Source organism: Aspergillus nomiae (genome assembly GCF_001204775.2).
Source record: "Aspergillus nomiae NRRL 13137 chromosome Unknown contig00070, whole genome shotgun sequence".
Lineage (NCBI taxonomy): Eukaryota > Fungi > Ascomycota > Eurotiomycetes > Eurotiales > Aspergillaceae > Aspergillus > Aspergillus nomiae.
The window spans coordinates 14,037-36,284 of NW_015378125.1; the positions used below are offsets into that span (position 1 = coordinate 14,037).

General features: G+C 48.4%; 7 protein-coding genes across 7 annotated transcripts; 3 read left to right on the forward strand and 4 right to left on the reverse strand.

Annotated features, from left to right (window-relative positions):
• Window positions 1-174: 174 nt before the first annotated feature.
• Window positions 175-1,830, reverse strand: ANOM_004610 (GMC family oxidoreductase; the record flags this gene model as incomplete). Its single annotated transcript, XM_015549867.1, has 4 exons — window positions 175-589; window positions 667-1,377; window positions 1,514-1,566; window positions 1,627-1,830. The coding sequence occupies 4 exons, from the start codon at window positions 1,828-1,830 to the stop codon at window positions 175-177; spliced, it is 1,383 nt and encodes a 460-aa protein (XP_015408720.1).
• A 2,344-nt stretch (window positions 1,831-4,174) lies between these two features.
• ANOM_004611 (MDR family MFS transporter) lies at window positions 4,175-6,242 on the forward strand (the record flags this gene model as incomplete). Its single annotated transcript, XM_015549868.1, has 7 exons — window positions 4,175-4,369; window positions 4,451-4,850; window positions 4,914-4,943; window positions 5,000-5,390; window positions 5,457-5,527; window positions 5,592-5,730; window positions 5,780-6,242. 7 exons carry the CDS (start codon window positions 4,175-4,177, stop codon window positions 6,240-6,242), a joined length of 1,689 nt encoding a protein of 562 aa, XP_015408721.1.
• A 184-nt stretch (window positions 6,243-6,426) lies between these two features.
• On the reverse strand, window positions 6,427-8,092 carry ANOM_004612 (fungal specific transcription factor domain-containing protein; the record flags this gene model as incomplete). The annotated part of the gene is made up of 3 exons (XM_015549869.1): window positions 6,427-7,199; window positions 7,269-7,549; window positions 7,608-8,092. 3 exons carry the CDS (start codon window positions 8,090-8,092, stop codon window positions 6,427-6,429), a joined length of 1,539 nt encoding a protein of 512 aa, XP_015408718.1.
• A 1,602-nt stretch (window positions 8,093-9,694) lies between these two features.
• On the forward strand, window positions 9,695-12,152 carry ANOM_004613 (Zn(II)2Cys6 transcription factor; the record flags this gene model as incomplete). The annotated part of the gene is made up of 7 exons (XM_015549870.1): window positions 9,695-9,864; window positions 9,925-10,226; window positions 10,291-10,598; window positions 10,653-10,787; window positions 10,844-11,403; window positions 11,452-11,634; window positions 11,726-12,152. The coding sequence occupies 7 exons, from the start codon at window positions 9,695-9,697 to the stop codon at window positions 12,150-12,152; spliced, it is 2,085 nt and encodes a 694-aa protein (XP_015408719.1).
• Window positions 12,153-12,584: 432 nt separating this feature from the next.
• Window positions 12,585-14,609, reverse strand: ANOM_004614 (cytochrome P450; the record flags this gene model as incomplete). The annotated part of the gene is made up of 7 exons (XM_015549871.1): window positions 12,585-13,011; window positions 13,085-13,277; window positions 13,339-13,580; window positions 13,631-13,734; window positions 13,792-13,822; window positions 13,872-14,308; window positions 14,367-14,609. The coding sequence occupies 7 exons, from the start codon at window positions 14,607-14,609 to the stop codon at window positions 12,585-12,587; spliced, it is 1,677 nt and encodes a 558-aa protein (XP_015408716.1).
• A 916-nt stretch (window positions 14,610-15,525) lies between these two features.
• Window positions 15,526-17,206, reverse strand: ANOM_004615 (uncharacterized protein; the record flags this gene model as incomplete). Its single annotated transcript, XM_015549872.1, has 6 exons — window positions 15,526-15,889; window positions 15,944-15,962; window positions 16,024-16,756; window positions 16,831-16,961; window positions 17,023-17,053; window positions 17,105-17,206. 6 exons carry the CDS (start codon window positions 17,204-17,206, stop codon window positions 15,526-15,528), a joined length of 1,380 nt encoding a protein of 459 aa, XP_015408717.1.
• Window positions 17,207-17,977: 771 nt separating this feature from the next.
• On the forward strand, window positions 17,978-20,135 carry ANOM_004616 (uncharacterized protein; the record flags this gene model as incomplete). Its single annotated transcript, XM_015549873.1, has 6 exons — window positions 17,978-18,044; window positions 18,103-18,613; window positions 18,684-18,780; window positions 18,838-19,533; window positions 19,600-19,914; window positions 19,980-20,135. The coding sequence occupies 6 exons, from the start codon at window positions 17,978-17,980 to the stop codon at window positions 20,133-20,135; spliced, it is 1,842 nt and encodes a 613-aa protein (XP_015408714.1).
• Between the last annotated feature and the right edge of the window lie 2,113 nt (window positions 20,136-22,248).

The following is a 22,248-nucleotide window of genomic DNA, read 5'->3' on the forward strand; positions in this document are numbered from 1 at the left end:
TTTTTTATTTTTCTTATTTGGTTTTGCTGGAAGCTCTTAGTAGTGACTTGGGGGGAACACAAGACTCAGAATCAGTGTATTGTCAAACGTAAACAACTAGTCTACTATCCCCTACCAATCAGGACCACGAACAAATCAAGGCCGAATGCAGGGGAAAAGCAAGACATGGGCTGATCAAGGTGCTCGAATCAAATCTGCGGCCCGTTCAGCCACCATATAAACGGTGCTAATGGGATTCGCCTGCGGAATGATGGGGAAGACGCTTGCATCGACCACACGAACATTGCTGACGCCGTAAACCTTCAGATCCGGCGCGACCACACCACCTTTCTCGCGGGGCAGCATCGCGGTGGTACCGCATGGATGGGCCGTTGGGATGACCATGGCCTCGCGCACCAGCTGGACGAGCATCTCTCGGTCCTGGGGCGGCGGCGCATCGACGAAGGGCTGGAGACGGGCGGAGTGGAGAATTTCCTGCAAGTGCTGAACGTGCCGGACCATGGACTCGAGGTCTGACGGGTTGGTCAGGTATTTTGGGTCAATCTTGGGGCTGATAGCTGGGTCCGCTGATTGGATATGGGTGTTGCCCCTGGACAAAGGAAAGGAGGGAAAAAGGGCCATAACGGCGAGATTGCGGGGTAGATGGCGAAGTGTACGCAGGCGGACGCCTCATTGGGGTCGTTAAGGATCCCTGCAATGGCCGTGTGGTCTGGGCTCTCGCGGGCCCGATCGAGAATCTGTTGCATGTCCGCGGGCGCAAGGCGGATGAGGGCATTGGCTTTCATGCCTGGGGCAATGTCCTGGATGTCCGCATGTGCTTTCACCGGGGCCGTCAGGATACTCATGGCGTGGTTCGTCAGGTTCTCTCCTACTCCGGGCAGGTGGACAAGTGGTGAAATGCCGAGCTCCTGGAGTCGAGCCTGATCCCCAATCCCCGACAATTCGAGGATCTTGGGGTTGTTGAACACGCCCGCGGCCATAATCACCTCTTTGGTGGGTTTGAAGAGGACGGTCCCCCGGGCTTCGGTCTGGACCTCTACTCCCGTGGCAGCGGGATTGCTATTCGGTGCAAACGGCTCGAATAGGATACGTGTTACGGTGGCACCGGTGACGATGCTAACGTTCGCACGAGACGCAAGAACGGCGCCGTATCCGCTTGCTGCGCTGCTGCGATATCCGGACACCGGGTCGATGGTCGCAGTATATGGCCGCGTACCGATCGTTGCCCCTTCCGACACCAATTCGTCGGCGTAAGCATAGCCGTATTTCTCAAATGTTTGCTTCCATGCGTCGAGCAGGGTTTTATCAGCCCTCCCGGCAGACACTGGGTAGCTCACTTGGATTGGGCCAGCTCTATTAGGCTGGGGCCCCCCGGTCCTGGGATGCAAAGTATAAGCCCGTTGAAAATAGGCGCGAGCGTTTCCCAGTTCCAGCCCGGATTGCCCAGCGAATTCCAGGCATTAAGAACCGCTGCAGCTGGGGGCAGGAAGACGCAACCATTGATTAACGAGACCCGCCCAGGCCCTTCCCCGCTGGCTGGTGGAATTCTCGACCGTTCAGTTCGGCCTAGCCCGTTCATTTTAGCGCAAGGCCATTGTCAACAGAGGGGGTGGAGATCGTCGTTACCTGCGCAGCTACCTTGAGGTTCCAATCCATCTCACTGCCTATCAGAGACTCGTATTCCAGTGGATTCTGAACGAGAGCATCACTCGATGCATCTTTACCGCGCTCCAGCACCACGATGCGCGTCTCTGGGTTCTCCGACAGTCGGCAGGCAACAACTAGGGCTGCTGTACCGCCACCGACGATCACATACTCTGCCTCTTCCATGTCTGCAATAACACTAAGTAACCAGTGCAATGAACTAAGACCGGTAACCGAAATGATGGCCGATGGAAGATCAATTTATCTGCCGAAATGAGTATACGCCTAGAGGGCCAGTCTATTAAAGTAGGTGGGAATGAGGGGAACCTTTAGGCCCCCCAAGGAATTTGGACTTGGCTAAATCCATGACCCCGGTAGGTCTATCTTACTGTACACGTAAAGCAAACCAAAGTAAAGATGGCGCCAACACCCAGCCATTCAATTCTTTGTCTTACCAACAGTCTAAGCCCTACTAGCCCAATCACCTGTCGCCATCGAGTCTGTTGGTGTCCTTGGCCAGATTCCTCGTCCAATGCACTCATTTGCCGCACATGAATCCCATTCACCTGCATACTCGGCCATTCTGCTCGCTCCCCAGAAGACTGAATCTTTGTAGTAGTCTATTACCACTGTACCAGTGGTCCCTCGGTATAAAAGATTCTCCCGGCCGGAACTTCCAATTTCCATACAAAAGTTGAATTTTTGCTATAATAAACGTCCGTTTGTAAGGCTTTTCCTACATACGAAATGTTTTATATTGAGGTAGACCTTTATATAAATAAGTAAAAATCTAGCTTAATCAGATAAAGTAAGTCACGACATAGGCCACCTGCTAGATTATTAAAGATGTTACGCCCAGGGCTTGGTCTTAGAGCTCGGGGCATGCAGTCAAGGGTAACATCATCTCAAAATGCTTTAAATAGCTGGCTCGCCGTACTTTCTATTTTGATTAGCTACTCCTACAGTGAGGGTAGATAGGGGTCCACCCCATCCTCTTAGACCGAACTAACTACCTTTTAGTTAGTAGCAGCCCTATAATCTGACTAATAGCAGGCTAACAAAAGCCATACAGCCTGACTTTCTATATTAACTTCATCTAAATTTTGGAGTAATCAACAATCACCATCCCAAGCCCACTGTGTAAACCAAACCGTCTGTCCTAGTCTTGTTGCAATGGAACCCAAAGATGACTTTCTTCGCGCCTTTCTCCATGCGTGCATGGCTGGTGACCTATTGAAAACCCAGGAAGCCATCGCCACCGGCCGACTAACTGCCGAAAACCTTGATGAGGGACTTGCTATTGCCACTGAGGATGCGCATTCTGATGTAGTGGCCGCGCTCTTCGATGCCGGCGCTCGCGTGACGGATTTAACAGTAGCTGCTCTTCCAGGAAGGTCAGGAGTGGAGCAGGACCCTAGGATTGTTCGCCAGTATCTCGACTATGGACTTGACGTCAATGGCAGCTACTGCAATGGTATTCCTATCCTAGTGTACGTGTCTGCTTTGTTTACATAATATCCTGGGAGTGTAGCTTACTCTTAATGATAGTCTAATGAGCAACTCTGCCTGTGCTCGCGAATTAATCTCGCGAGGCGCTGACCCTAACCGTTCCGACTTAAGAGGGGTGACCCCCCTTAGCCAGGCCATTAAACGCACTCGGGACGAAGATATATCTATGATTGACCTGCTTCTTGCGTGCGGGGCTAAGCTGGAACTGGATCTACTCTTTGTTGCTACGGCTCCACGCGTGTCCCAAGGAGAGTTCATGACTAGGTTTCTGCTAGCTAAGGGTCTCGATCCTAATGTAATCTCTGTCAAATGGGGCACTCCTTTACACCGCGCTATCTAGTCTGCTAGGCTGAATATCGTGAAAGCATTGTTAGATGCAGGCGCAGATCCTATTGGAAAACTCGCTGATCTAAAATACGCCGGAGCAAGTCCCTTACAAATGGCTAGAAACATACATTCGCCTGAACTCCAGGAGGCTATCCTGAGTCTCCTTCATTTGCGCGGCGTAGACGTCGGTAGAGGTGATGGCTCTGCGGAAGTTGAGTGATGCTTTTGGCACGGTGAAGGAAGCTTTACCTTGATAAACGTAATGTTCAAAAGTGTTATTGAGCTTGGATAGAATGAGCGCAGTAACAGACAACGGAGGTGTTGACCTTTTCTTGCATAAGGGCGCCTAGGGGCAAAGTACGACAACTGCTAATATTAAAAAGAGTTGCAATCTCGGAATCGGCATCGGCGATACCGGATCTGGTAATTATTGAGCAAATCAGAATGAAGAACACCGGAACTAGGACTAAAGAAGAAATTGAATAACCAATGAGAAGCTTTAGATATCATCTGCCTACAAGAGAAGAGCCTAATTAGGGCTTTATAGAAATATCTACTTGGATAAACTGGAGGTGCTGGTTATACTTTACTTTGTAACTCAGTTGAAATTCAACCTTTTATTTTATCGAGAGCAACTGAATACCACCTGGTCGCTGAATTTCCCCTTTGACGTATCAAAAGGCCATAACTCAATATGGGACTTGAACAGGGTGGAATACCAGAGGCACCAGGCATGGACACCTCGCATGACAGCCAATACGCCCCTGGCAACACTGCTTTCGAACGCTTGAATGAAGAAGTGGACTCGACGAGCCCAACATATCCCTCGGGATTGAAACTAGCCCTCGTCTTTTGGGCTTTGTGCTTGACTGTATTCTTGGTGGCTTTGGTTCGTACTGCACATCGCTTCCCAGCAATGATATACTTTACGAAGGACAGAAGATTGGTGGCTAACAATAGAGCTGAGTAGGATCAAACGATCATCGCTACTGCAATCCCAACTATTACCTCCCAGTTCCATAGCGTCGAAGACATCGGATGGTACGGTAGCGTATTTCTCCTCACGAACTGCAGTTTCCAGCTCTTTTTCGGCAAGCTCTATACTTTGTTGTCAGTCAAATGGACCTTTGTTGGCGCCGTATTAGTTTTCGAGGCTGGCTCCGCCATTTGTGGCGCGAGTCCTAGCTCCGTCGCCCTCATCATAGGGCGAGCCATTGCCGGCATCGGGGGCGCTGGGATTTTCTCAGGCGCTTTGATCATCATCGCCAAATCAGTGCCCCTTTCAAAGAGACCAGCCTTTACTGGAATAATCGGCGCCGTGTGGGGTATAGCAAGTGTGGTTGGCCCCTTGTTAGGGGGAGCTTTTACAAGTCAGTTTCCATTGCGTTTTACATTTCATCAAATTGGTGCTAACATCAAGACCACATTCTCAGCTCATGTGTCGTGGCGCTGGTGCTTCTACAGTATGTCTCACTTATTCCTCCCGTTTTCAGCACGCCTTGAACTAATCTGAGCCCAGTCAATTTGCCAATCGGAGCTATAACCATCCCGTTCATTGTTCTTTTTCTCTCCTCACCAAAGCCAGAAAACAGGCCTAAGATGGAAGGCTGGGCGACCTTAAGCCAATTCGACCCCGTCGGGACGATTTTTTTCGTTGCGTGCATCATTTGTCTCTTGATTGCACTCCAGTGGGGAGGAACCCAATACCCCTGGAGTGATGGCCGCATGATTGCGCTACTGACGGTGTTCGGAGCGCTGATCATCGCTTGGGTAGTAGCGCAATGGCGAGCCGGCGACAATGCTACAGTACCCCTTCGTCTTCTGCGGCAGCGCACAGTTGTCTGCTCGACGTTTTATATTTTTTTTGCAAGTGCGTCATTTGTCTTGCTAATATACTATTTGCCAATTTGGTATGTCTGAGAAGTGTCCTCAAGGCACCCTAATATTGATCCTATTGATACTGACGGCGAGAACAGGTTTCAGGCAATCAAAGGGGATTCTCCCGACCAGTCTGGCATCCATAACCTGCCCACTGTTCTGAGCGTTGGTAAGTATAGCCTCGTAGGGGTCCATGCAAAGCTAAAGGACAGTGCAAGCTGATATGAAGGCAGTGATATTTGCAATCGCGAGTGGCCTGGGCGTCTCCGTCGTCGGATATTACAGCCCATTTATGATTGCGGGTTCGATGATAATGGCAGTTGGCGCTGGTCTATTTCTCCTATTCAAAGTCGACACACCGACGTCAATGTGGTATGTGACTGCGGGTTGATCCCACAAGCTCTTTGGCTGATGTATCCAGGTTTGGTTTCCAAGTCCTCTTCGGTGCAGGTGCCGGTATTGGAATGGAGCTTGCGAACATTGCTGTTCAGACAGTTCTTTCCGAGCAGGATGTCTCCATCGGGACATCTTTGGTGGTCTTTGCTCGCTCTCTTGGGGGCGCCATCTTCGTCTCCGTGGGTCAGAATATTTTCAGCAACCACATTATCACGGGAATGCGTGCCCACGTTCTTGAGCTGGACCCATCCATTGTCCTTCAGTCCGGAGCGACCGATCTTCGCCGTACAGTCATGCAAGCCGCTTCGGGCCAAGATGCAGTGGTTACTCGGGTATTGGAGATCTACAACGACGCCATCGTCCAGACCTTTATAGTGGCCTTGGCCTTGGCCTGTGTCTCCATTCTTGGTGCCATGGGTGTCGAATGGCGATCCCTGGAAAGCACTCCCAAGGTGCGAAACTCGGAGGAAAGTACTGCACGCGTGTAAGTCATTCTAGACCTATTGCGTGCAAGTGTGTTGAAGCAAATCCGCTGGAGGCAGCAGAAACGTGCCTGATGGCAATAATAATATAAAGGGAATGCGAATGTATGTATACTATAATTAGAAAACTCTCTACTCCCAGAACTTTATAAATAGCTGCGGCTGAAATAATAAACCACCAATCTCAATCTCATGATGAAGGGGCATTCTGATGCAGCATGTCGACATTGAAGAATTCCCAGAACCAAGAGTCAGGTGCCAGGTCATGCCGATATGGCTCAAAGCCTGTTTCCCTATTACGTACAGTATGGTAGTCAGACGTTTCGGCAGGCTGGATATGCTGTTCAAGTCCATCCGTTGGCTCAAGGTGGGTGGCTGTCTGCGTTTGTATGCCAGTGCTTAATGGCCCATCGCTGGTCTGGAATGGGAGACCTTCGGCCATTTCAGTTCCATCTGATCCGGGCAAGTTCTTGCTTTGATGAGTGTGCAACCACTGCTTTAGCTGAGGCATGACTAGGAATGCCCTGCTCAAAGCACTGCGAGCATCTTGCGTAATAAGGTTCTGCGAAACGAGCACGAGGTGTTCAAGGTACACTTCCACTCGTAATTCGTCGGCAGTAATGCATTCACTGAGTGCCTGGCCTGATAATGCTATTGCTTTTTGTATCTTCAACAGAAGGATCATGGCATATATCACGCGACCGCCGTATATATGCGGTGGTAAGGCAATCATGTCGGACGTGGATAATCTGAGGAAAGAATTAAGCAGTCCTTGCGCCGCCCGTACTATAGTGCGAAGCATAGAAAGGCAAGACGGGTCAGGACCGGGCATGTCGATGAAATTGCACGTCTCCAAGGACTTCACACTAAAAGGTGCTTTGAACTCTTGAATGTTGTGGTTGACATGTAAGACCAACTCATGTAGGTACAGTAAGCTAGCAAAGCTGCCAAATTCAACTAAAGCTGATTTATGCAACTGTCATTCTTTGCACCTGAGACCAACATGGGCACCGATCTATGGACAACACTCACATTTATCAATAGAGGATATTCGGTCGAGAGGCAGGCATTCGATTTGAGATTTGTGTTTTTGAATTTTCATTAATATATCCGGCTCGGATAAGGATACCGAAGAGGCTGGATCACTCAGAAATAGCTCGCGACTTATGGCGTGGCAGGCTAGCTCCGTTGTTACAATTGTGCAGAGGAACTCATCTGCAGGGGATGCTTTGGTACGTCGCAAATCGGCAACATATTCATCATAGTGCGAGCTCCAGGCGAGCGAATTGGGTCGTCTCAATATTAAGGAAAGACTAAGACAAGGTCAGTTTTGACAATCGCTGAAAGAAGTAAATTATCTAATAAATGCACCTTGCGGATAAAAGAAGACAACCGAGCCAAGCACGCTGTGCTTCAGCCCGATCCCACATCTCCTTGGCTGTGCCAACTGGTTTTGATACGTCTATATTATCCAGCCCAAGATCTATGGCCATAGTTGTGGCAATAGAGGCTAGCTGGTTCAGATTCATTTGCTTATAATCATCGGGTGCTCTGTACCAAAAAGACGCGACCTGAAGCGCTTGAACAAGCTCGATAGACTTTTCACCACAAATAATCGCTCGGTCTGCGAGATAAAGCCTGGCCTTAACTGCCAAGTCTCTCTGCTGGGCGACGGTGCAGTATCCAGCGGAAGCAATGCTGACTATGGACAGGAAGAGTAACGGTTTGGTCTCTCGCACAAACGCGGGCGTTGTGCCAGTTGGAAACACAACAACAGGGCACTTCGGAGCGAAACTGTCTACGTACCGATGAAAGATTTGCTCAGCTATCTTCGGAGTGACTATAGAGTTTATCATGCTTCCAAATTGCTCCCTCCAATGGCAAGATAATGGGTGGGGCGCTATTGCAAGTCATAAGCAGTTGTAGAATGTGATATAATCGAAAAACAAGCGAATTCGACCCTTGAGAACTCACACAATGTGGCTTGGGTGACTCTCCCTTGAAAAGTCGCAGATGCGTCCATATCCAAGTCGTTGTCAGTTTCAAGTCTCCCTCCTGCTCCTTGATGATCAAGGAAGGCTGTTCTGCTATAATGCTGTTGCGCATACAGTTCAGGACTGAACGAACGAGAAGCTGCCAGGGTCGTAGAATTTTCGACGGAAGCTATTTGCGACGGCGGATACAGTGTACACTCCTTGTTCTGCTGCAAACATCGGAGGCATCCTCCTGTACTGAGCTTTTTGCAGCGCGTCTTGGAGCTTCTGCATTCAGTACAGGCTGTCCCCCGCCGCAAATTGGGGTTTTCTCTGATCTTCGCGTCAGTTGCGAACCAGATTATGGCCTCATCAGGCCGACAGGATCCTAACCTTTTGCTGCAACGAACCCTTGAATCATTCATAGGAGAAAATAGCTCAGGGTAACTGGCTGGTTCTAATCTGCCCCTTGCCGGAACTGTACCGCATAGACTCTCATCGGATAACTCCTGGAGGGCAGCTCCTTGACGTGAATGATGCTGCACATTGCCGTCTTGGCCTCTTGGGGACACAGCAGGAGCTATTGGGACCGGGGCAGGGCACCGTTTGCCAGCCTCTAACCTGAATTTGTGGAAAGCCATTTTGAGCCCAGCTACTGAATATTAATACGGGTTTGCATTGCCCTCAGCTTCCAAGACCGTAGAAGCTCTCTTACTCAGCAGACCCACCCATCTGCCACACTTACCCATAATTCCCACCCATACAGTAATAAATTTGAAGTTATTCAAGCTCCTATATACCACCACCATACCTAATTCTGATTCGAATTTGGAGAAACATATCTTAAATGGTCATGAGATATCTAAAATCCAAAAAAAATCCAGTACCTCTGCGTTTTCGTATACATCTCATATCTTTTATCAGCGAGCCCGACACATATATATACTGTATATCTAGAGCCGAGCAATCCTTTTATCTTCTATCTTAAACACTCTCGATAATTTATTAGATTCTAGGTTCTATTCTAAATTTTCTATATATATTTATTATTCTATTTAGTAATTCTAAAATTAGCTTTAAAGTAATAAAATATACTAAATTTAGCTAACCAGTGATAGGGTAAAATTATATAATCCTTAGAAAATCGGCGCCGGTGGTCCGAGGTCTGGGAGGGGCAGTTGACCTGTGTTCTGGATGTTGGCTTAGTGAAAACAGAACTCGAGTAAAACCCGAGGTTCAGTGACCGATTACGTAAGGCAGCTTGAAACTCCGAGGTTGTGACAGTTTACTAACCTCGGGAGTAGGTACGTAACTTAACTAGAGTGGTTCTTGCTGAGATAACTCGACTGCCCGCCCATCCGTAAGCAGGTACCCCGGCACTGTCGCTAGGTATCCAGTTTTCCTAGCCCCCGCCTTCGAAACTGTTACAACTAGTGAATTTTTCCATAATCCGCGGGATACGGGGAGCGGTCTTGCGCGGAGGTCATGGCATCTACGAACCAAACTCCTCGAACCCGCCGCCACAGGTCTACCGTCGCCTGCCAGGCTTGTCGCCAACGCAAAGTACGATGCAGTTTGACCGTCACCGGTGTGCCTTGTGCCGGATGTACCCAGGATGCCATCGAGTGTATCGTGAACACAAAGCAAGGAAAAGGGTGACAGAGCGCCGGGTAGAGACTGTCCCAAAATAGTACTGACTTAGCAACGTCTCTTAGTACTCAGCAGACCGACCGCTTAGGACCTCGCCGTCGCCGGCAGGGTCATGCTAGGGCAACTGACTCACACATCGCTACCTCCACGGCCTCCGCGAACCCTGCCCCGTGTCCGATTGATGAGCGTAGACCTCCAAGCCTTCCCCCCTGCGACACCCAAGCGGAAAATACCACGCGGACCGCCAACAGGAGCCCTTCGGACTTCGAAGTGCATAATATGGCAGACGAAGAGCGCAATGCACTTGAAATAGCATCAGCGGCGCTCGGCCAACCGGACAGTGTGGGGGAAATCCACTTCTATACAGGTACAGAAACCAACCGCCCACTCAATATAGAATAGAACACGGAAGGGACTCATGCTTTAGATAGGCGAACAGACTGGGCCCACGTCAGCCCTGAACATTTGCTCAACCAATGACTCATTGCCGAAGCATTTTCTCATACCATTGCACCGCACGCACCTGTCTGACGAGGACCACGACTTTCTACGTAGAAAGGGCGTGTTTACCCTCCCGGGCAAACGTGCTTGCGATAGTATGATCGAGGCATACCTTGTCCATGTACATCCGATCCTCCCGGTGATTGAAGCCGATGTGCTCGTGGAGCATCACCGGGCTGGACAGCTTCAGGACTATAACCTGTTGCTCCTGTGGAGCGTCTTCTTTGTCGCTGTCAATGTACGCCACGGTGCAGATCATTTGTATATCTGTCCAGCTAACCGAGCCGTGTAGTTTATCCCAGCAACCATATACGAGGAAGAAGGTTTTACATCTAGACGGACCATGAAGTTTATGATGTACTCTCGAGCGAAGGCAAGTGATTTCCCTGCCTCTTGCCCACGTGCAAAAGTCACTGGGCTAACTTTCGTAATTAGTGCTTGTACAACAATGGAAACGAAAGGAACAAAATTGTGCTATTGCAGTCGTCACTCTTGATGGGATTTTGGCACTCGGACATGGATGAACATGCACAACCGTGGTATTGGACCGGCATTGCGATAAACCTGGGTCAGATCCTTGGCCTGCATCGCGATCCTGGTGCCTCAAATCATACGCCATCCATTACCGACCGACAGCGATCTTTTTGGTGTCGGCTTTGGTGGAGCTGCTTTTTCCGGGATCGCTGGCTCGGTCTAACGTTGGGGAGGCCCCTGCGGGTCAATCTGGATGACTGTGATATCCGTATGCCATTAGCTGGTGACCTCCTCTTCGACACTCTGAAGCCAGATGGGTCCACCATCGCGTCGTACCTACCTGGCGACATGAACAAATTGGCTGAATACTGGGTAATGTTGATGGAACTAAGCTGCCTGCTGGGCAACACCCTAGCCCTAAATCGTCGGCCTGCTCGCCTCAAAGCGTCGATAGACGAAGTGCAAGGACTTGAAAGGCGGCTACTACAGAGCAGACTGCCCGATCAGTACGAAGTCGGTCTAACGCGCGTAGCAAGGTTCTATTCGCACCACGTCCACTTGCATTACCAGTTAGTTCTACTGCCTTTTATAGTTTCCTATGTTGACATATCCCTCAGAGCAATGGTTATTACCTTCTATCGCCGCTGGGAAACGGAAGTCCCAGATGGCCTGACTTCCCTGGCAAAGGATGACTGGCAGCATCGAATGCGCCTAAGGGCCAATGCTGCTGCCTCTAGAACTAATGAAATACTGGACATGCTCGTCCAAGAGAATCTGCTGGGGTTCGCAGGGCCTATGACGTGAGTATATTCAATCCATGGGTCGTTTTTGCTCTTTGGAGTCCGGAGGCGCCTGTATCTTGCACTGCGTTGACTCATTGAAATCATCTAGGCCTCCTCTTCTGGTTCCAACGATGCAAGTGCACTTGCTTCAATGCAAATCTGGCGATTCTATCGCAAAACGCATCCGGCTAAGTAAGCTTGAAATGTGCATGCTGGTCTTGGAAGAATTCCAGAAAACATACGCTGCTGCTTCAGTATATCGTGGGATTTTCACAAAGGCGATCCAACAGATTGTTCCAGGTTACACAGCTCCCACTATGAGGGTGAGCCCTGCAGCAACTGCGGTACCCGCTCCTGGCAATGAGAGTTATGCCCCAGGTTCTATCTTGGAAACGGAAAGCCTTGACGCTAATAATGGTAGAAATGACCAGTTGGATGAATTGGGGCTTGCAGGTGCATACGAACCTGATTTAATGAACGTTTTAATGGATGAAGGCTCGCTTTTTGACTTCTGGCAGACGTGGAACCAAATCTGAAGCGATGTATTTTCTCTATTTTAGCTCTTGCATGTAGGTGCCTGGTGTTCTACTATGATCGGTGTAAATCCAGAAAATGCATACCTAGGCTTTTCTACACCAACAAATGTACTTCATACGTAACTAGAGAAAACATGCTGAACTGACGTGGTTTTATTACTAGAGTTGATCAGGGTTCCCCTTGCCCCTTAGCCCCCGACCCCAGTGGTTTCCGGGGGCAAGTCCTAGATCTAGTACCTGAACCCGACCCAATATCAGCTCCACGTACTATATTCCCTTTTACCGGGGACACCAGCGCCTTCCAAGTGGTTGTTATTCAATAAATTGTGAAAGTTTAACAGCAATTGGCAATGTTTTCCCCTTGTAGTATCTATTTAGGGTACATATAACAACATAAATCCCGAGCTGGGAAAAATTAACATAACGTGTTCTTTACGCTGGAGCCGCGCTTGGCTTCGGCCAGTGTGTTCTCTTCTTGGCCCGGATATACAAATTCATCGGGCGGATTAGCTGATACTGAGGGTCATACTCAATGCTAGTTTCCCCTTCACGGACAAACTCATACCTGTAAACCAGGGATGGGAGCACGACCTTGACCTCTCCAAGAGCGAAGTTGAAGCCAATACATGAGCGTGGACCCGTCCCAAAGGGTATATAGGAACATTTGGGTTTGTCCTTTGGATTGAAATGATCCCATCGGTCTGGGTCGAAGCGATGGGGATTATCCCATATATCAGGGTTAGAATGGATCGCGTACAGAGCAATAATCAGCGCCGCCCCCTTTGGAAGTTGGTATCCACCCGGGACGACACAGTCAACCTTTGCTACCCTTCCAGGCTGGAACGAGGGGTTATGTAGTCTAACAGAGGGTGTATTGTTAACATGGCTAAAAATCTATGAAATATTACCGCGACGACTTGAGGAACACATACCTCTGCGTCTCCTTGATGAACTTATTTAAATACGGAAGACTGTCAGCGAAATCAGGGTCCCATGTTGTATCGTGGGTAACTCCATGATCCACAAGTTCTTGCAGGAGACGGTCTTGCGTTCCTTCATAAGTGCAGAGCGAATAGATCAACCAAGACAACAGACAAGCCGTCGTCACGAATCCCGCTCCCACAACTGTGTGCATAGAACTGGTGTCAGCGTGTCCTCAATTCATAACCGCGAAGGATACATTGACTGTTATCTCTCACCTGGGAGCATGTTGGGCGCAACGAGCTCCCTAGCAGCTTCTGCCCAGCGTCATCAACTGCCCGGTTGAGATAATCAAAAATGCATGCGGCCCGCAGAGCAGCTTCGTTGATAGGTAGATCCTCATCGCCAGATTTCGGGCAAGTATCGAAAGCATCGTTGAGAAGCTGTACAACATGCTTCTGAGTTCGATCTAATTCCTTAGGGTCACCGAATGGCACCTTGGCGTACCTGGGATCTGTTAACATGTGTGCAGGCTTCATTCAAAGCAACAAACTCACCAGTCTCCTTTAGACGCAACCTTTTTGTTCAATTGGAGAGTCTTTTGTATAGAAGTTACTAGGTCATGTACTGGTGCGTCAATAGAATCAAAATGGTGTAGATCCTACACCGCGATTAGCTTTTGCAGGACCTATGCAACTTCCAGGACCGGGGCGCTCACCATTCCCAAGGCACATTGACCGATTGCTCCGCTAGGACATACGTCAATAAAAAAGCATTCGAAAGGATTAAGAGAAATACCTAGCCAGTTTCATCATATACTGGTAAGTGTTGAAAGCTTCACCCTGCTCATCGAGTTCGTCAAACACGGGAAATGACGATTCCACCACAGATTGTAGGATAGGGTGGTAGTGCCTGATCGCTTTAGGGTTGAGAGCCGGAGCTATGAACCGATGGGCGATTCGCCAATTCTCATTAGTATCGCATATGAACAGTGAGTTCTGATTGCTGATAGGGTGGAGCGGATGATTGGGGTTCGAAGTGGCCTTGGTGAAGAAGGGGCTTTCCGCGAAGGCTACCTCGGCGACCCGGGGGTCGCGCGTCAGGTAGTTATCGCGGCCATACGTAGTATATTTTATGACGCCGCCAAATCTGTGGAACATCCGCTCGTGGTTACCAACGTGGTCAGGGAAGACCTCATAGTAAGCACCAGCAAAGGGTAGCCCCTTCGGTCCAGACTGTGTTGCACATTTGTATTAACATCCCGGAACGCTCTCTGCGGAAGACCCAGCTTACAGGTTCTCGGACTGAGTGTCCATCCACCAGGATTCCCACTGCCTCGGGACAATCCAGAACATCCTCAATATCAAGGAGCTGACGGCCAGCTTGATCTTGAAAATCGATACTGTTCGGTACAACAATGTTGAACCGACTCGCAACCTTGACTTTCAGGGCGTCTAAGTCGTCCACCCGATCAATATCAATCTTTAGGGAGGATTGATTGGGATCTTTCCCCATGAGAAACAAGTCGACAATCATGGCGAATGAATTATATTGTAAGTACAATGGATTCCAACAGTAATTCTTTTGCGAGTATAACGAAGTAGAGAAGATGAAGTATCAATTTGGAACACCACGGGCAGCTGTGGTCTCCTTAAATACGGGAGATATAGTGGCTGCAGGTCTGTCTCAGCCCAAAGAACCATCTTCAACTTGTTCTAGTGACGTAGTGTATTACGTGTAACACGTCTTAATCGTTGCACACTGTTGGATGCCACGGCAGGCTCGGGACATGCCAAAGAAACTATATTGTCGCATTTCTGCTTAAGTTACTCTGGTTGAATTCAGTGTTCGGGCCCACACCTACCCTGAGAATCCGAAATGGGGCACAGTGGATCATTCAGTCAAAAGACCAGAATGTTGAAACTTAGATTCAGTACGCGCAGCCAGCTTCTCTGGGATGTTCCGGAATTGCAAGTATAATTGTTTGAGACCGGAGACCTACACGGATCAGTACGCCAGGTAGCCAATGTGTCCACGCCAGCCAGTGATACAGACTTTCACTTGCTATTTAGATTATCCAACCCTAAAACAGCTACACTGTGCACCAGCAATCTGGATGATAACTACAAGAGGTTTAATATTATGCCAGAACCCGAAAGGTGTTCAGGTAGACCACTCAGCCCAAAGCGGCCACACCAATGACCACCTTGAACCCAAGCCGCCTGACCATCGCCTATGTACTATATTACATCACATCTATGACAGGTAGTACTCGTGAATATATGCCCGCGGATAGCATAGTACATTCCGGCCCGACTCTCATGTTAACGCCAGCGGCTGCATCTTTGCTTGGTTGTGTAGTATGTACACCACGTATTTTGTCGACATAATGCAGAACCCATAGAACGAAGGTGAGGGTACTTTAAAAAAAAAAGAGGTTGTTAAAAGCAGTTTAAAAGACGAAAATCTCGTCAGTGACATGTGCAACAGCACTAGGACGACGGAATCCCAAGCCGACCAGCGTATTCACCATAGCTTTCTGCATCCCCGGGGGGCCGCAGAGAAGAATCTTGGAGTCCTCTCCATTCGGACTCGGTAATCGCTTTTTGATCAAATTCTCGTCAATCCTCCCGGTGCCGTATTGCCAGCCAGGAGGAGGGGTATCTACAATATACCACACCTTGAATTTGTGGGGGAACTTCTGGGCATATTCATCCAGTTCTTTGCGAAGAAGGATGTCATCTTCCGTTTTATTAGCGAACAATAAGCTGATCTTCGTATTATCCTTCTCGGTCGTACAAACGGCTTTGATTATACTGCATTCACAGTTAGCACAGGTTCCTTTTGAATGTGGATGAAGAACTTTTCACCTGAACATAGGCGTGATTCCTGTCTCATTTCACATTAGTCGTCGAGTTCTGCGCCGATTGCATATGGGTATGGTACGTACCTGATCCACCCGCAATCATTCCAATTTCCCGTGTCAGATATCGAGTATATTTCATCTTCCCACCGGGTCCCCGAAAATCAGCTTTATCACCAATTGCAAGGTTCGCAAGGTATTGAGACATAAACCCATTCGGGTAAGTTTTCACCACCAACTCCATGCGCCCTCTTTCGCGATTAGTGGATACCGGTGTATAGCTCCGGCTAACCATCTCTCCCTTGGCATTCTCATGTCTTATGTAGACATGCTGGCCTGTTGGTAGCCCTAGAAGAGACCCCGGCTCAGGTAGACCAAAGACAAACCGATAGGTGTCCGGAGAAATTTGGTGCTTTTCAATAAGAGGGAAACTCCGAAATTGCCGCGGGTTCATGACACCAAAATTGATGGATCGCCTCTTGGCAACACTGATGCCGGGTTTAATGCGAGTAGGGAACGAATCCTTCGCTTTACTCCTGAGAAGGGTGTTAAACCACACCCCTGTCGCCATTACCATTGATATACTGGCAAGAGAGGAAATTCCAAACCCCACCCAGAATCCTCCCGAGCTTTGAAGTGTTGAAACTCCTCTAATAACTCGTCCACCAACCCAAATAAGGCTCGTAATGAGCAGAAGACCCGTGGAAATCGTAGGCAACATGACGCGGATGTGCTTCTTATTTATATTCTGGCTCTCGGTCTCCCGGTCATCTTGAGGAATAACTTCAGCCACAGTTTTTACAAGGGTCTCGGTACGTTCCTGTAGTATTTTTGTCAGTGTTGCTAATCCCAAAATCTTAAACGAGACATGAAGCAGAAATAGTTGACTCTCACATCGTCCGGCACCCTGCCGATTAAATACTTCTCCAGCACCTCTCGTGCATCAGTACTGTGACCAATGTCTTCAAACGCCTCGGTGCAGTCTTGGCCGGCCGATTCTAATAAAATTGACACACCCCCGGGGTCTTTTTACTTTATTAGCCTGGCGATCAACTCACGAAACGTAAAAGATACAGAAAAACCTACGGTCTTCAATGTACGGTGTGACGTTGTAGACCTACCCACCCCTTTGTCAGTCTGTTTACTTGTCCATGTGAAGGCAGCGTACCTGATTGTGAAGGATCACCCATAGGTCCTTTTTGGTGGTGTGGTTGGCCGCTTCCCTTTTGGAAATGATCTCCAGGCTACTGGTATCTTTGATTTCAGACATCACGGTTGGTGTTGGGATAAACAGTGGAGAAGATGGTATGAGAGTACGGAAGTGGAAATTTCAATAAAACCCGTTATCTATCGACTTGTTGTTCGTCGGGTACGGATTCATTGGCGGGAGGGGCAGCCTTTGTACTATATTTCAAGTCCCTGCACTATTAAAACAGGAAGACCAGGGTAGACGGGGGGCAACCTCAGCCACCCAGTTATTTTCTGTCTGACAGCTTACCCATGATCAATGACAACAATACCTAACTCAATTTGCATCACCTCCGGGCTTCCGTGAGAAGGTTCAACCATAACATACGAACGGATTGGCTAAGGCAAGTTTATGCAACTGACTGAACACGTCACGGAGCAGTCTTGATATCATGATTTGACGTCCCAGTAATGTCAACATGATTTGCCACGACTCGTCGTAACATACAAACATACCAATTTAAACTTTAGCCAACAGAGATTATATGAGCGAATTGTTTGGGGGACCTTCCGCGACATCCTAGCCGCCCAAAATGGTTACGCGTATGATTGTATGGGGTTAGAGCTTCCCGAGGGTTAAGGTTACGTGGGACTTCGTCTCGTAGATCGTCCTGATACGTGGTCTAGAAGTCCATGCTGCCTGGACTTCCTCGGCTCTCTTTGAGGCCAATATCATACATAAATTCTACCTGTTATCTCAACCTAGGTTTCCGTTTCAAGAGTTCCAAGTGATTCCCACTGCCAAGTCAAAACCAGATATCATACCCCAAGCATATTCCAACTGCAGATCATAATGTCCCTGTGGAAGGCACCAGAGGTCAATGAACGTACAGTTGCCGTCCTAGGAGCTGGCGTTCTTGGTAAGAAAGAAAACCACCCTTGCAATTAAACCTAGCCAGGGTACTTATGTCAGTATAGGACGTCGCATTGCATGTTCCTGGGTGGCTGGTGGATACAACACCATAATCAGGGATCCCAGCGCCGAACAGAGAAAGGCTGCCCTACATTTCCTCGACAACAATGTCGCTGAATTCGCAAGGATTCTTGGGGTGTCTTCTGCAAGACCGGGCACCTACAGTGCAGTCGAAGACCTCAGCTCCGCTGTTGCCAATGCATGGTTTGTAGTTGAGGCAGTGCCGGAAAAGCTTGACCTGAAAATTTCGATATTTAAGGACCTTGCAGAGCAAGCGCCCAGGGACTGCATATTGGGTTCCAACTCGTCATCATACAAATCAAGCATGATGCTGGATCAGGTGGATGATGAAAGCAAGGGACGGGTTTTAAACGTCCACTACACCATGCCTGCAGCAACAAGGACGGTGGAATTGATGACGAGCACTTATACACACGAAGCAATTTTCCCATTTCTTGTTGAGCAGCACAAACGGATCGGATTATTACCAGCAGTGGCACGCAAAGAATCGACTGGGTGCGTGTGTAGCCAGCCCGGCTATCCTTTGTATCTCATTCTGAGTTCATTTTGGACTGACCATACAAAGGTTTATTTTCAACCGTCTCTGGGCCGCGATCAAGCGTGAGGCATTGAAGATTATTGCCCAGGGGGTCAGTGACCCAGAGGAAATCGACACTTTGTGGGTGAGTCTACCAGTAGCCCCGTTGAAGCGAATGATACAGTAACCTGAGTACAACTAGGCCGAGATGTTTGGAAAGGAAAAGCCAGGCCCATGCGCACTGATGGATTCAGTTGGCCTTGACACTGTCGCATTTATCGAGGACAACTATATCCAAGAGCGTCACCTCGATGGTGCTGATACCGTTGACTTCCTTCGAAAGAATTACATCCAGCAGGGGAAGTTAGGTGCCAAGTCTGGCAAAGGTGGCCTCTATCCCCCTGGATACACCACCAAGATCCAACGCCAGGGCGAAACTAAACCGGATAATCTGGCTGCCCCCACTATCTACCTATTAGATATAGGGTTTGGTGAGGGTATCACTGAGGATTTTCTCCACGCTGGCAGACTTATTGTCGCCTCAGCCGATGGCTCCTATTCGCGGACGCTCTTGCACCATCTCGAAATGCCAGATGGAGTTGATATTAGCCTCTCCTGTGGCCGCATATTCTGGTCACAGATGGGGGAGCCATCAAAGAACAACGGGTCAATTCAATCCGCAAACATTGATGGATCAGATATCAGGGAGATCATTTCAAGGGGTCAGGTTCATACCCCCAAGCAACTTGCAATCGACCACCAGAATGCAAAGATTTATTTTTGTGATCGGGAGGGAATGCGAGTGCATCGAGCCAATTTCGACGGCAGTGAGCACGAGGTGGTCGTTGAAACAGGTGATTTTAATAATCAAGAACAAAAGGAGGACGAAACAAGATGGGTAAATCCAGCATCATCCAACTATTGTACAAGAACTGCTTTGGCTAATGAATACCGTCATTTTTAGTGCGTTGGAGTCTGCGTGGATGCCAACCGGGGCAAGTTCTACTGGACTCAAAAAGGGCCTAGCAAGTCTGGCAAAGGTCGCATCTTTCGTGCCAATATTGATATGCGCCCCGGTGAAACCGTGTCGAATCGTTCCGATATCGAACTGCTCTTTGAGCATCTGCCCGAGCCTATCGATCTGGAGATAGACGCTAACGAAGACATGCTCTACTGGACCGATAGAGGGGAATATCCTCAGGGGAACTCGCTCAACCGGGCCTTTGTCGGTTCCCCGGGCCCAAAGCAGGCGACGATTCTTAGCCGTCATCTTCACGAGGTTCGTATTCCTTTCCATAATGTTCTCAAGGCAAGGAAGTTGGCTGAGGTTCCCTAAACATGTAGGCAATTGGTCTTCGAATTGATCACGTCAACAAGCATATATACTATACCGACCTTGGAGGATCAGTGTATCGGTCCGATCTAACTGGAGCTAACAAGAGAACGCTGTGTAATGTCGGTGCTACCTTTACAGGCATTGCACTGGCCCATGTGGGATAAACTTTCCATGCTGGATCTATGACCTGCATGGCTGGACCCAAGCCGAATGACTTGCTAATTGAATAGGGATTTAATAATCTGGGCAGCGTGTGGTGGCATGTTGGTGTTCCAAATTGCACATCTCCTTTCGATATAAGTTTTTAAGTGCTATGAAGTTATTAGTGTCATCAAATCGCGTTCTCTTGGATTCTTACTGCAGGAAAGTTATTAGTAATGCCAACGATCATAATAGTTATATAGGCCTCCTGTCCAGCGGAAGGATGCCTCTTTAGGGTCAATCTTCTCCACTTTTCAACTACGTGTGGCCTTTATACGACTGATAATATCGCCCCGCTCCAATAGGCCTTCCTCTCCCGTAGCAAATGGAACAAATGGAGACTGGAGATAAGCAAATATTTCTGATCCTGGGATGCGGGGCATTCGAGAAAATGTAGACGAGAATCAGTATATCAAAATATGATTCGCTAGTCAGGTCAGCTAGATTATTATGAACTTTAGCTGCCGTGGTAGATAAGAACTAAAGCGTCATTTCATCCCTTCTGGATCTAGAATCTTAGTAAAGTTAGCACTCGGCCGAAAATTTCCCTATTTGGCGGATAAATTGACCATGATTCATCAACCCATTGAAAGTCCATTGATAGGTCGACAAGAGTCTAACAGCTCTGGCTTCAGGACTTTCTAACGTCATACCAGATATTCCTGAACCTCACACGGTTAGGTAGCGCTATTTGGATAAGAACTACAAAGGAACTCAATTTTATACCATGGCTGACCCACTATGGAAGGTTCAGGCGGAACTCCGAACCTCAAATCCACTGGCCATTGCTCTCTGACCCACCATTCAAGGCTTGCGCGGAACTCAAAATATCGATCATGATCCATGTCCTACTAGTAGTATGACCCACTATTCAGGGCTCAGACGGAAGCTAGAATGTCGGTCGCAGCCAATGAGCCTTGGTCGCAGTCGGATGTGGTGGTAACTCTGAATCTTCGGTCGCTGTCCAAAAGCGGGTCAACAATCAAAACCACTTGCTTCGACACAACATCCAGAGGCTTAGAGGAAACGCAAAATATCGATCGCAGGTAGACCCGCAAGCCATTCGATATGGTCCCATAGAGCCTCAGTACATCGTATGTATTCTGGGTTATTGTATTGTAACGCTACAGACTTTCATCGAAACATGGCTACAAAGCCTCGCGGAATGTACCCGATTAAAACAGGGCTTGGGATGAAGGTTGACCTATAGCACAGGTTTTATCATCATACATTACGTTAATGACGAGTCCTGTACGCCTGTATCATGTATCCCTAGCGCCCCATGTCTGGCGAAAGAACCTGCAGGCGCACTTGTTATAGGTCTGCAGAGAGGGGGCGTATTAGCTCGGAGAAATGCCCTAGAAGGCAGCCTGATGCGATGCATTGGGGAAATAAAGACTAAAGATACTATAAATTCCGTTGATCGGTATTATTTAATGTTGGGCTTGCACGTTTTAGGGCATTGTGATTTATTTGGACAGAACCTTACGGGCCGGCTTTCGTGACATCTTGTATCAACTTTCCCATTTCATAACAATGTATTCCGTAGGGCAATATTGGGGTTATACTTACGCACGGTGAAATAGGAATACAACGCTATGTTTATTTGATTAGCCCCGGGTATGCTTGTATTGTATAATAGACACACAATCATGGGTTATAACTCATGTACTTGTCGTGGTCATCGATACCGTGCATGGGTAATATATTTACGAGGACCCACCACTGGCCATCCCCAAAATAATATAATAGCGAGGATATTCTAATATAGTTTAGGAGAGGACTGACCTACCTGTACAGTTTTGTATTTGAATAAGTTGTTGCTGGTTAATAGAAGGCACCTCTCTATTAAGAGGATTTCTCTATCTACCTTATTGATGGCCCACATCGCCCGAGTTAACTTGGCATCCGGTACTAGTCATTTCCCCAACAGAGCGGTGGTTAACTTGGCTGCCGTTGCCCCAATTTCGTGGGGTATTTCAACCAGACCTAGGGCATCCTCTATTTTGACTCAGCCAATCACTTTATTCAATAGAAGTTTGTTCCGCTTGACCTCATTGGCCAATACACATACTA